At 40.0% G+C, this 13,879-nt stretch overlaps 1 protein-coding gene across 3 annotated transcripts in view; it reads right to left on the bottom strand.

Moving 5' to 3' along the window:
- Positions 1 to 11,885: 11,885 nt before the first annotated feature.
- Ugt2b10 (UDP glucuronosyltransferase 2 family, polypeptide B10) overlaps positions 11,886 to 13,879 on the bottom strand; it is a 46,556-nt gene continuing 44,562 nt past the window's right edge. For 2 of the 3 annotated variants that reach the window (XM_063273072.1, XM_063273073.1), the window contains exon 7: positions 11,900 to 13,611. In XM_063273072.1, the coding sequence (XP_063129142.1) occupies positions 13,332 to 13,611 (280 nt within the window). In that variant the 3' untranslated portion in view covers positions 11,900 to 13,331. Of the gene's footprint in view, positions 13,612 to 13,879 lie in introns of all 3 variants that reach the window. The other variant, NM_001191676.2, reaches the window with a different exon arrangement.

The following is a 13,879-nucleotide window of genomic DNA, read 5'->3' as shown; positions in this document are numbered from 1 at the left end:
TCAGTGTTCATAGTGGACATTGGTCTGACATTCTCTTTCTTTGTAGAGTCTTGGTGTAGTTTAGGTATCAGGTTGACTATGGCCTCGCAGAGAACTTTGATAATGTTCCTTCTGATTCTATTTTGTGCAATAGTTTGAGGATTATTGGCATTAGATCTTCTTTGAATGTTTGGTAGAATTCTGCAGTAAAACCATCTGGACCCCCCCCCCCCCCCCTTTTTTTTTTGATTGGGAGACTTGTAATGACTGCTTCTATTTTGTTACTATTATAGGATTATTTAACTAACTTACCTGATCTTGATTTAAGTTTGGTAAGTGGTATCTATCTAGAAAATCATCTAATTCATTTAGATTTTTTAAATTGTAGAGTATAGACTTTTGAAGCAATACCTTATGATTCCCTGAATTATCTCATTATCTGTTAGTATGTTTCCCTTTTGATTTCTGATTTCGTTCATTTGGATACTGTCTCTCTGCCCTTTTCTTAGTTTGGCTAAATGTTTGTGTAATTTGTTGATTTTCTCAAAGAACCAACTGTTTGTTTCATTGATTTTTTTTTAAAAGTTCTCTTTGTTTCCAGTTGATTGATCTCAGTCCTTGAGTTTGATTATTTCCTGCCAGCTACCCCTACTGAGTGTGTTTGCTTCTTTTTGTTCTAGAGCTTTCAGGTGTGCTAGTATGAGAACTCTCCAATTGTTTATGAATGCATTTGGTGGTAAGAACTTTCCTCTTAGCACTGCTTTCATTGTGTCCCATAAGTTTGTGTACATTGTGCCTTCATTTTCATTAATTCTAGAAAGTCTTTGATATCTTTATTTCTTCTTTGATCAAGTGGTTATTAAATAAGAGTATTGTTCAGTTTCTGTGAGGATGTAACCTTCGTGTTGTTGGTGTTGTTGTTGAAGTCTAGCTTTAATCCATGGTGATCTGATCAGATGCAAGGGGTTTTTTTTTTTTTATCTTTATTAACGAGTATTTCTCATTTACATTTCAATTGTTATTCCCTTTCCTGGTTTCCGGGCCAACATCCCCCTAGCCCCTCCCCCTCCCCTTTTATATGGGTGTTCCCTGCCCCATCCTCCCCCTATTACTGCCCTCCCCACAACAATCACATTCACTGGGGTTTCAGTCTTGGCAGGACCAAGGGCTTCCCCTTCCACTGGTGCCCTTACTAGGCTATTCATTGCTACCAATGAGGTTGGAGCCCAGGGTCAGTCCATGTATAGTCTTTGGATAGTGGCTTAGTCCCTGGAAGCTCTGGTTGGTTGGCATTGGTGTTCATATGGGGTCTCGAGCCCCTTCAAGCTTTTCCAGTCCTTTCTCTGATTCCTTCAAAGGGGGTCCCATTCTCAGTTCAGTGGTTTGCTGCTGGCATTTGCCTATGTATTTGCTATATTCTGGCTGTGTCTCTCAGGAGAGATCTACAATCCGGGTCCTGTCAGCCTGCACTTCTTTGCTTCATCTATCTTATCTAATTGGGTGGCTGTATATGTATGGGCCACATGTGGGGCAGGCTCTGAATGGGTGTTCCTTCTTCCTCTGTTTTAAACTTTGATTCCCTATTCCCTGCCAAGGCTATTCTTGTTCCCCTTTTAAAGGAGTGAAGCATTCGCATTTTGTTCATCCCTCTTGAGTTTCATGTGTTCTGTGCATCTAGAGTAATTCAAGCGTTTGGGCTAATAGCCACTTATCAATGAGTGCGTACAATGTATGTTTTTCTGTGATTGGGTTACCTCACTCAGGATGATATTTTCCAGTTCCAACCATTTGCCTATGAATTTCATAAAGTCATTGGTTTGATAGCTGAGTAATATTCCATTTTGTAGATGTACCATATTTTCTGTATCCATTCCTCTGTTGAAGGGCATCTGGGTTCTTTCCAGCTTCTGGCTATTATGAATAAGGCTGCTATGAACATAGTAGAGCATGTGTCTTTTTTATATGTTGGGGCATCTTTTGGGTATATGCCAAAGAGAAGTATAGCTGGCTTCTCAGTAGTTCAATGTCCAATTTTCTGAGGAACCTCCAGAAATGGTTGTACCAGTCTACAATCCCACCAACAATGGAGGAGTGTTCCTCTTTCTCTGCTTCCTCGGCAGCATTTGCTGTCATTTGCTGAGTTTTTGATCTTAGCCATTCTCACTGGTGTGAGGTGAAATCTCAGGGTTGTTTTGATTTGCATTTCTTTTATGACTAAAGATATTGAACATTTCTTAAGGTGTTTCTCAGCCATACGGCGTTCTTCAGCTGTGAATTCTTTGTTTAGCTCTGAACCCCCCCCCTTTTTTTTATTATCTTGAGTATTTCTTATATACATTTCGAGTGTTATTCCCTTTCCCAGTTTCCAGGCAAACATCCCCCTCCCCCTCCCCTTTCTTATCGGTGTTCCCCTCCCCATTCTCCCCCCTTGCCGCCCTCCCCCCAACAATCTAGTTCACTGGGTGAACCCCATTTTTTAATAGGGTTACTTGTCTGCCTGCGGTCTAACTTCTTGAGTTCTTTGTATATTTTGGATGTGAGCCCTCTATCAGTTGTAGGATTGGTAAAGATCTTTTCCCAATCTGTTGGTTGCTGTTTTGTCCTAACCACAGTGTCCTTTGCCTTACAGAAGCTTTGCAGTTTTATGAGATCCCATTTGTCGATTCTTGATCTTAGAGCGTAAGCCATTGGTGTTTTGTTCAGGAAATTTTCTCCAGTGCCCATGTGTTCGAGATGCTTCCCCACTTTTTCTTCTATTAGTTTGAGTTTCTCTGGTTTGGTGTGGAGGTCCTTGATCGACTTGGACTTAAGCTTTGTACAGGGTGATAAGCATGGATCGATCTGCACTCTTCTACATGTAGACCTCCAGTTGAACCAGCACCATTTGCTGAAAATTCTTTCCATTGGATGGTTTTGGCTCCTTTGTCAAAAATCAAGTGACCATAGGTGTGTGGGTTCATTTCTGGGTCTTCAATTCTATTCCACTGGTCTGTCTGTCTCTGTACCAATGCCATGCAGTTTTTATCACTATTGCTCTGTAACACTGATTGAGGTCAGGCATAGTGATTCCCCCAGAAGTCCTTTTAGTGTTGAGGTTAGTTTTAGCTATCCTGGGTTTTTTGTTATTCCAGATGAATTTGCAAATTTTTCTGTCTAACTCTGTGAAGAATTGGATTGGTATTTTGATGGGGATTGCATTGAATCTGTAGATTGCTTTTGGTAAAATGGCCATTTTTACTATATTGATCCTGCCAACGCATGGGAGATCTTTCCATCTTCTGAGGTCTTCTTCAATTTCTTTCTTCAGAGGCTTGAAGTTCTTATTGTACAGATCTTTTACTTGCTTGATTAAAGTCACACTGAGGTATTTTATATTATTTGGGGCTATTATGAAGGGTGTCGTTTCCCTAATTTCTTTCTCGGCTTGTTTCTCTTTTGTGTAGAGGAAGGCTACTGATTTATTTGAGTTAATTTTATACCCAGCCACTTTGCTGAAGTTGTTTATCAGCTTTAGTAGTTCTCTGGTGAGCTTTTGGGGTCACTTAAATATCATATCATCTGCAAATAGTGATATTTTGACTTCTTCTTTTGCATGCTCTATCCCCTTGATCTCCTTTTGTTGTCTGATTGCTCTGGCTAGAACTTCAAGAACTATATTGAATAAGTAGGGAGAGAGTGGGCAGCCTTGTCTAGTCCCTGATTTTAGTGGGATTGCTTCAAGTTTCTCTCCATTTAGTTTAATGTTAGCAACTGGTTTGCTGTATATGGCTTTTACTATGTTTAGGTATGGGCCTTGAATTCCTATTCTTTCCAGGACTTTTATCATGAAGGGGTGTTGAATTTTGTCAAATGTTTTCTCAGCATCTAATGAAATGATCATGTGGTTTTGTTCTTTCAGTTTGTTTATATAATGGATCACGTTGATGGTTTTCTGTATATTAAACCATCCCTGCATGCCTGGGATGAAGCCTACTTGATCATGGTGGATGATTGTTTTGATGTGCTCTTGGATTTGGTTTGCCAGAATTTTATTGAGTAATTTTGCGTCAATATTCATAAAGGAAATTGGTCTGAAGTTCTCTTTCTTTGTTGGGTCTTTGTGTGGTTTAGGAATAGGAGTAATTGTGGCTTCACAGAAGGAATTCGGTAGTACTCCATCTGTTTCAATTTTTTGGAATAGTTTGGATAGTACTGGTATGAGGTCTTCTATGAAGGTGTGATAGAATTCTGCACTAAACCCGTTTGGACCTGGGTTCTTTTTGGTTGGGAGACCTTTAATGACTGCTTTTATTTCCTTAGGAGTTTTGGGGTTGTTTAAATGGTTTATCTGTTCCTCATTTAACTTTAGTACCTAGTATCTTTCTAGGAAATTGTCCATTTCCTGCAGATTTTCACGTTTCGTTGAATATAGGCTTTTGTAGTAGGATCTGATGATTTTTTGAATTTCCTCTGATCCTGTAGTTATGTCTCCCTTTTCATTTCTGATCCTGGTAATTTGGACACACTCTCTGTGTCCTCTTGTTAGTCTGGCTAAGGGTTTATCCATCTTGCTGATTTTCTCAAAGAACCAACTTTTGGTTCTTTCTATGGTCCTTTTTGTTTCTACTTGGTTGATTTCAGCTCTGAGTTTGATTATTTCCTGCCTTCTACTCCTCCTGGGTGTATTTGATTCTTTTTGTTCTAGAGCTTTTAGGTGTGCTGTCAAGCTGCTGACATATGCTCTTTCCTGTTTCTTTCTGCAGGCACTCAGAGCTATGAGTTTTCCTCTTAGCACAGCTTTCATTGTGTCCCATAAGTTTGGGTATATTGTACCTTTATTTTCATTAAATTCTAAGACATCTTTAATTTCTTTCTTTATTTCTTCCTTGACCAGGTTATCATTGAGTAGAGCATTGTTCAATTTCCATGTATATGGGGGCCTTCTTCCCTTACTGTTATTGAAGAGCAGCTTTAGCCCGTGGTCGTCTGATAGGAAGCATGGGATTATTTCTATCTTTCTGTTTCTGTTGAGGACTGTTTTATGACCAATTATATGGTCAATTTTGGAGAAAGTACCATGAAGTGGTGAGAAGAATGTATATCCTTTTGCTTTAGGATAGAATGTTTTAAAAATATCTGTTAAGTCCATTTGGTTCATGACTTCTCTTAGTCTGTCTATGTCTCTGTTTAATTTCTGTTTCCATGATCTGTCCATTGATGAGAGTGGGGTGTTGAAATCTCCTACTATTATTGTGTGAGGTGCAATGTGTGTTTTGAGCTTTAGTAAGGTTTCTTTTATGTATGTAGGTGGCCTTGTATTTGGAGCATAGATATTTAGAGTTCATCTTGGTGGATTTTTCCTTTGATGAATATGAAGTGTCCTTCCTTATCTTTTTTGATGGCTTTTAGTTGAAAATCGATTTTATTCGATATTAGAATGGGTACTGCAGCTTGCTTCTTCAGACCATTTGCTTGGAAAGTTGTTTTCCAGTCTTTCACTCTGAGGTAGTGTCTATCTTTGTCTCTGAGGTGTGCTTCCTGTAGGCAGCAGAATGCAGGGTCCTCGTTGCATATCAAGTTTGTTAATCTATGTCTTTTTATTGGGGAGTTGATACCATTGATGTTGAGAGATATTAAGGAATAGTGATTCTTGCTTCCTGTTATATTCATATTTGGATGTGAGGTTATGTTTGTGTGCTTTTCTTCTCTTTGTTTTGTTGCCACGACGATTAGTTTCTTGGTTTTTTTAGGGTGTAGCTTGCCTCCTTATGTTGAGCTTTACCATTTATTATCTGTTGTTGCACTGGATTTATAGAAAGATATTGTGTAAATTTGGTTTTGTCATGGAATATCTTGATTTCTCCATGTATGTTAACTGAGAGTTTCGCAGGATACAGTAACCTGGGATGGCATTTGTGTTCTCTTGGGGTCTGTATGACATCTGTCCAGGATCTTCTGGCTTTCATAGTCTCTGGCGAAAAGTCTGGTGTGATTCTGATAGGTCTGCCTTTATATGTTACTTGACCTTTTTCCCTTACTGCTTTTAATATTCTTTCTTTATTTTGTGCATTTTGTGTTTTGACTGTTATATGACGGGAGGAGTTTCTTTTCTGGTCCAATCTATTTGGAGTTCTGTGTGCTTCTTTTATGTTTATGGGCATCTCTTTCTTTAGGTTAAGGAAGTTTTCTTCTATGATTTTGTTGAAGGTATTTATTTGACCTTTGAGCTGGGAGACTTTACTCTCTTCTATACCTATTATCCTTAGGTTTGATCTTCTCATTGAGTCCTGGACTTCCTGTGTGTTTTGGACCAGTAGCTTTTTCCATTTTACATTATCTTTGGCAGTTGTGTCGATGATTTCTATGGAATCTTCTGCTCCTGAGATTCTCTCTTCTATCTCTTGTATTCTGTTAGTGATGCTTGTATCTACGGCTCCTTGTCTCTTCCTTTTGTTTTCTGTATCCAGTGTTGTCTCCCTTTGTGCTTTCTTTATTGCTTCTATTTCCATTTTTAATTCCTTCACCAGTTTGATTGTGTTTTCCTGGAATTCTTTCAGGGATTTTTGTGATTCCTCTCTATAGGCTTTTACTTGTTTATTTATGTTTTCCTCTGTTTCTCTAAGGGAATTCTTCATGTCTTTCTTGAAGTCCTCCAGCATCATGATCAAATATGATTTTAAATCTAGATCTTGCTTTTCTGGTGTGTTTTGATATTCAGTGTTTGCTGTGGTGGGAGAATTAGGCTCTGATGATGCCATGTAGTCTTGATTTCTGCTGCTTTGGTTCCTGCGCTTGCCTCTAGCCATCAGATTGTCTCTGGTGTTACTTTGTTCTACTAATTCTGACAGTGTCTAGATCTTCCTATAGGCCTGTGTGTGAGGAGTGCTGTAGACCTGTTTTCCTGTTTTCTTTCAGACAGTTATGGGAACAGAGTGTTCTGCTTTTGGGCATGTAGTCTTTCCTGTCTACTGGTCTTCAGCTGTTCCTGTGTGCCTCTTTCCTGAGTCAACCAGGCCCATCGCTTGGAGCAGAAAAGTTGGTCTTAACTGTGTTTCCGGGGCTGAAGTTGCTCATGGGGGGCTGCTTTTGAGCTCTCTGTGAGGGCGGCAACCAGGAGGGACTGCGCCACCTTTTCTGGTAGCCCCCGTGCACCGGGTGTTAGGTGTTTTCCTCTCGAGTCAGAAATGTGGGCAGAGTGTAGTCTCTTCTGGCTTCCCAGGCATGTTTGCCCCTGTGAAGGTTTAGCTCTTCCTCCCATGAGATTTGGGTGTAGAGAACTGTTCATCCAGTCCCTTCAGGTCCAGGCGGTGTCTGGAGTGCGGGGGACCTGCAGGTCCAGTGCCCCTATCTTCTGGTTCCCGGAGGCTGTATACAGTTTCCTCTTGGGCCAGGGATGTGAGCAGGGGTTTGCAGTATTGGTGGTCTCTCCTGCTCTGCAGTCTCAGGAGTGCCCACCTGTCCAGGAGGGGAGCTCTCTCTCCCAAGGGTTTTGGGAGCAGTGAGCTGTGGGCCAGGATCAGCGAGGTTGGGACTGCAGCTAAAAACCGGAAGTGTCCCATCCCAGAGGAATTTTGCCTCTGTGTGTTGAGACCACCAGGCAGGTGGCTTGGAGCAGAAAAGTTGGTCTTACCTGTGGTCCCGCGGCTGAAGTTGCTTGTGGGGGGCTGCTTTTGAGCTCTCTGTGAGGGCGGCAACCAGGAGAGACTGCGCCACCTTTTCCGGGAGCCCCTGTGCACCGGGGTCCCAGATGGCATTAGGTGTTTTCCTCTGGAGTCAGAAATGTGGGCAGAGTGTAGTCTCTTCTGGCTTCCTAGGTGTGTCTGACTCTCTGAAGATTTAGCTTTCCCTCCCCCGGGGTTTGGGTGCAGAAAACTGTTGATCTCGTCCCTTCTGGTCTGGGCGGTGTCTGGAGCTGCAAGGGGTTATTTTTATGTTCATCTATTTTTGGGGGCTTGCTTTGTGACCAAGTGTATGGGAATCTTCTCCTTCTATTCTTTTTATTCTTAGGTTGCTGTTTTTATAATGCCCCAAATTTCCTGGATGTTTTGTCTTAGAGCCTTGTAGATTTGTCATTTTCTTTGACCAATGAATCAACTGATTTCTTTCATCTTATCTTCTAGCTACTATTGTCCACACCAAGCTGAAATCATTACTAGCCAATTGAAATGTGCTAAGCTTCAATTTTCAAATGTCAACCAATAATGTGACCTCCAAGTCCCTTACCCTGCTTTAACTTTGATGAAAGTTAAGGCTTCACCAGCTTGGTGCCTTCCACACTGCACTGCATTGGAGAGGTTGAAGGATCTGAGCTTGATCTTGAATAAAGACTCCTTGCTTTTGCATACGCGTTGGCTTTCTAATGGTCTTTGGTGGTCTGTGCGAACTTCAAGATCCGGACATAACAATCATTTTGACTTTTCTTTAGTGATTCTATTTCTTTTTGAAGTACTTTAAGATCTTAAAATATTTTGTCAGTTATGACATGGTTGCCAGCGTGGCTGCATGATACTGTTTTGGCTTCTGGAGTACTGTCAACCTGAATAATACACCTCTGGTTTTCTATTATACATTTCTGATGTTGCTCTTTCTTGTATGCTTGCCTGTTTTGTCTTTTTTGAAACCATATTTGTCCTCAACTCTAACTTTGGTAAAAGTTTCTGGGAATTGAGAGCATTTTTCAAGAAGGAAATGGCTCTGATATTTATAGTAAGAAACTGCTCTGGCCCTGGCCATGCAAGTGGTCAACCCAGGCATAACAGGACAAGGGGTTTACATGTGGTGGCTACACCCAGGGATAACAGGACAAGGGGTTTTGGATGTGGAGGCTAACTGTCTTAATTGTTCTCTGGGAAATTTTAGCCAACTCATGATGATTGAGTTACACCAGGAATTATTTGAAGCAGGAAATGGTTTTTGAGAAACCTGAAGTTTTAGTAGTTCAGAAAATCGAAGACCCCAAAGAAAAGGAACACACTGGGCCTAGGTCACTAAGGACAGGGATGTTCATAGAAAATACAAGGGACAAGATAGAGGAAGACATCCCTGCATCTACTGCATTGCTGAGCAATGGTGAGGACCCAAACAAGAGGAGATATGTAATAATAGAATGTTTGATCTAGAAATATTATTGGGAACATAAGAAGATATATGTATAATAGAAAAGATAAAAAGGGACAGAAGAGTTTGGATCCTGCGAGGGGTCCGTTGGATTAGTAAACTGGAAAGAGTGAAACATGCTGATTTGCTTCCCTGGCATTGTCTGCCTAAGGAATTTAGGAAACAAGTTTCAAGACATAGAATTTGGGCCTGTGAAAGAGTCCTGAGAGAGAAGCTGCAAGAGGAATTAATATTGCATATGGAAAATAGTTTGAAAAGCTTTATACCAATAGATATTTGGATGTGCTCAAATCTTAAAGAGATTCTGCAAATTTAGACAAACTAAAAATATTAATATTATCCTGATTTGTTTAGCACTTCTCTGTTTTCATGCTAATGCTGGAATCACAAGTTTATGCCAGAAACACAAATATATGCCCAGATGACCTGTGATGTGGAGGTTTTTCTGAGAGCTAAAATTAACATATCACTTGCTTTAGCAGTCACTGTTCTGTGGCTTGGTGTGTACTTTGTGCTTTCTGGTGGCATAGTTTCATAGGGTTTTCAGGAAAGTTATGGGCTTGAGGAAAACTATAAAAAGGATTTTTGTTATGTATTCTTGTATTACAAGGAAGTGTGTAACTAATAAAACCAAGGTGAATTCAGAGAGAAAAAATACATGAAAGAGAAAACCTGAGAGAGAGAGAGAGAGAGAGAGAGAGAGAGAGAGAGAGAGAGAGAGAGCTGTCTCAGAGTGCAGCTTCAGAACAGCAGCATCATTGCCTGAGATTCTGATTTCATGCCAATCTAATCCTCCCTTTCTTGTGAACCTCCAGATGACTGAGGATGGTTCTCACCAATTTTCCTCATCTTATTCAACTGTTTCTGTTTTCAGGCTTTCCTATTAAGATCCTTAAGACATATTCATAATTGCTATTTGCAAATCCTAGTCTTGTGATTTAATTAAGTGTTTCCTCATGGCACATTATGAGAGGTTTGCTGACTTTTGGAGAAGTTGCCTTGGTAGTTAGTGTTTGTGATTTTCATGCTGTACTCTAGACATCTGGTGTTGTGGTGTTTGTGCAGTTTGCTATTATAAATACCTAGTCAGTCATACATTGGCGAGTGGGAACTCAGGTATTGAGTTTTTGGTGTCCTAATTGGCCTAGTTGCAGATAAGATGAACCGTGCTTGATTTCTGTCTTGGAGTTACTCTGTGTTTTAGGCTTCACAGTGTGAACCGTAAGTTGGATCTCAAGTTTTGGTTGAATCTCTGCTTTGAGACCAAGCAGTCCTAGATGCAGTAGGTGGCATACATTGTAAGAACCTGCTCTTACTTACCAGGACATGGTTACCTGATATGGCTCGTAAGACATCATTCTTAACCAGATCTGAGTGGAGGGATCTTAGGAAGACTTTGGCTGAGACAAATCTATTTGAGCAATCAGACTTTTTTACATCTTTATCAGAAACGGTATATAATGTTGACTACTAGGTTAACTGCAGTAGTAATTATCAGGACACAATGACATTAGCAAGCTCTATAGGATACATAAGATGAATGTCCAAGGACAAATGTGTCTTATCAATTTTATGTTTCATTGACTTTTAAGAAAGACAGAGACATACAAGGAGGCCTAAATTCTTCACTGCCTGAGGGAGTGAAGTTCCTCAGCTTCTCAGGAACAGAAAGGCACAGTGACCCAGGAGCCTTGGACTCTGACATGTAAACCTGTAAAGCATGCCTCTCAAGGCAGCTAGACCAGGCCAACTCCATGATGTGATAGACTTTCAGATGGGGAAAGGAACTGATGATTAATTTCTCTGAATTATTGGCAGACTGGTTCTATAAAGGCCACAGAAGAAGAAATAGTGGTTATCCTGGTTTTGGCTAAGAATGGAAGGGAGTTTGTACAGGGTAGAAGTGGCATAGGAAGTGTTGCTAAGAAGTAGGTAGGTCAGTTCTGAGAATACTCTGAAAAGTCTTCAATGAATCAGGGCTGGGCTAGGTAGTCTATCTGGATCCAAGCCAAATGTGTTGCATGTCTGAAGCCTCAAGTAAAGAGTATTTCTGCAGAAATATGGGAATCCACAAAAGAATGATTATGGGCTAGGAGAAATGACCGAAAGAGGACACAAGGATAATTAGATGGAAGTGGGTCTCTTTAAAAACTTTAAAAATGGTATGTGTGTATGTGTTTGTACGTATGTATGTTTGGACTTCATGTCAGTTCCATCGTCTCCTTACTGCATGTAATTCCATGGATTGATTCCATGTGATTAGGGCTGGTGGGATGTGCCTTTATCATCCTGTATATCCTACTTTTCATGATAGTTTATACATATATATCATATAATATAACAATTATTGATTTAATATGTATATTATAGATATAATTATTATACAATTAAGACATTTTGTTTGATAGTTGTAGATTGTAGATTAATGATCATTATCTCTCCCATTCTCCCTGTGATAGTGGGTCCATATATGTTGTGCCTGTGTATGCTGTTTGTATGACTTTGATGGAGTGTTGCACATGTGTGAGTTTGTAGTTATGCATCTGAGTGAAGGAGACAAAGGGTGCACAGTGTCTTGTGTACTCTCTCATACTCTCTCATATTCACTTGAAAAAGGACATATTATTGAGCCTGAACTTTGCCTCTTCTTTTAGGCTACCTAAACCCTAAATATTTGTTCCACCTGTTTTTGCCCTTCCCCCAGAACTTACAGTGTAGTCATTTCTAATCATGCTTCATTTCTACATTTATGATGGCATTTTATTCCATTTCTCATTCTGGCAGAACAAGCACTCTTAACCACTTGGCCATCTTGGAGCCATAATTATAATTACAAAACATTTATTTCTTATAGAAATATTAAAGTCACAGCATAAATATAAAGAGCATAGGTAAAGTACATTCTGTTTTGTAAAAAGGGACACATACCACACACATACACACATCCAGCAATTGTGTGAGAACATATTTAGAGTCTTTATTCTGTACTATCAAAACATAAATTAAATTCTTATATCTGCCTCCAAAGGCTAATTATGAAAATGAGTGAATCCCATTATTCTTTGTAAAATGTTGAATGGAAGTAGAATTCATTTCATGAAACCAAAATTTGTCTTTAATCCTTAATTTTATTTGATGTGTATCAGGGCTTCATTTGCATGTGTCTCTGTAGTGCCAGGAGAGGCCAGCAGGGGGTGTAAGGTACTATGACATTTGAATTCCTGTTGGCTCTGAACCATATGGGTGGTGGGAATGGAATATGGGGTCTATAGAACAGGTGCTAGTTAGTAACTACTGAACCTTCTCTCCAGACCCAAGTACAACTTTGGTAGGTCCTTTTAGGAAGAGGTTATTTTGAGGCTTAGTATACCACAGGAGAGTCTGCAACAGTATTGGTTTCCTAAAGACAGATCTAGGATTACAGATTTCATACAGCTCCAACCCTGAACACTTTACCTAGAAAGTCATCCAGTAACATTTGCAATAAATAAAGCAGAAGCTTGTTCAATATTTGCAAAACCATACAGAAATCATTGTGGGCTTCTTACTAATGGTATATCCACAGACACCTGTGGGTCATGGTTGGTATATGTGTGTTTGTGTGTGTGTGTGTGTGTGTGTGTGTGTGTGTGTATTTAAAGCCTGTGTATATGTGTTTATTTACATGCTTGTGCTTACAAATTTGTGAATAGGGCACACCTATGCCATGTCACTCATATTCAGATGTCAAAGTATGACTTCCAGTGTTATGTTTCCCTTCCACATTTTATGAGGCAGACTATTTCTGGCTGAAATCCAAGGTAGTTGGCCTGAAAGCTTCATGTAAGTCTCCTGTCTTTGTCTCAAATCTCATGATTTTCTTATACTGTAGTTCTAGATGGTACTCGATATGACTTTTATATGATTTCCTGGCATCCAAAATCAAAGAGGAAGTCTTGCCTGAGAAATGATTAGAACATGGGGCTAAGTCTCCAACCATAACATTCTCTGGTTTAACATTTATGCTGCAGGAATGAATTTGTAAAATTGTGTGTTTTCATGTCGACTCTGTTCATTTTACTGTGTTTCCTTTTAAATTTTTCATCGGCTGAAATACTACTAACTCCAAAAAGACTACTAATTTTCTGGGAGAAAACCAATCTTCTAACTTGACAGTAATTTTTGAAAAACTGTCACAGGATAAAGGACCTAGCCTTATTGCCCCCCTTTACTGTGTGGCACTGGAGAGGTCCTTGTGTCAGTCTTCTTCAGTTCATCTATTCCCTTTTCTTCTTTCTTCCAGCTTTTGTAAACTTCTGACAACAAAAGAGGCAACACTTTTTGAGGATGAACATCACAGTCACCACACAGGCCAGCAGGAACCCAATGACATCCAGAGAGTGGTATTGGACCCAGCTGAGGTCATGCGCTGCCACACGAAGGTGCTTGGCTCCTTTGTGACGCATGACAAACTCAATCCAGAAGACGGCTCTATCCAGAGGTTTCACTGGCTGATCGTGGTGGATTCTTGATAATCTCATGGCATTCTCCTTATAGCTAAAGACATGAACATTGAGAACCAATTAATTTCTTATTGCATATAGCCCTTGATTTTTTTCAGGGAAACAATTTAGACTCCATAAATTCAGTAGTAGAGCACTAGGTGCTGTGTGGATTTGATTGATGTATGTTTGAAGTCTGCCTGTAGGGTGGCTTTTCCTGAGAAATTTTTTTCCAAATGGGAAATGAGAAATAACTCTTCCTAGAATAGCAACTGTTTGGAAGACATTCCAAGCACTGTAAGTGAGGCAGCTCAATGTCATTT

Source organism: Rattus norvegicus, chromosome 14, assembly GCF_036323735.1.
Source record: "Rattus norvegicus strain BN/NHsdMcwi chromosome 14, GRCr8, whole genome shotgun sequence".
Classification (NCBI taxonomy): domain Eukaryota; kingdom Metazoa; phylum Chordata; class Mammalia; order Rodentia; family Muridae; genus Rattus; species Rattus norvegicus.
This window is presented reverse-complemented; position numbering and strand designations above follow the sequence as displayed.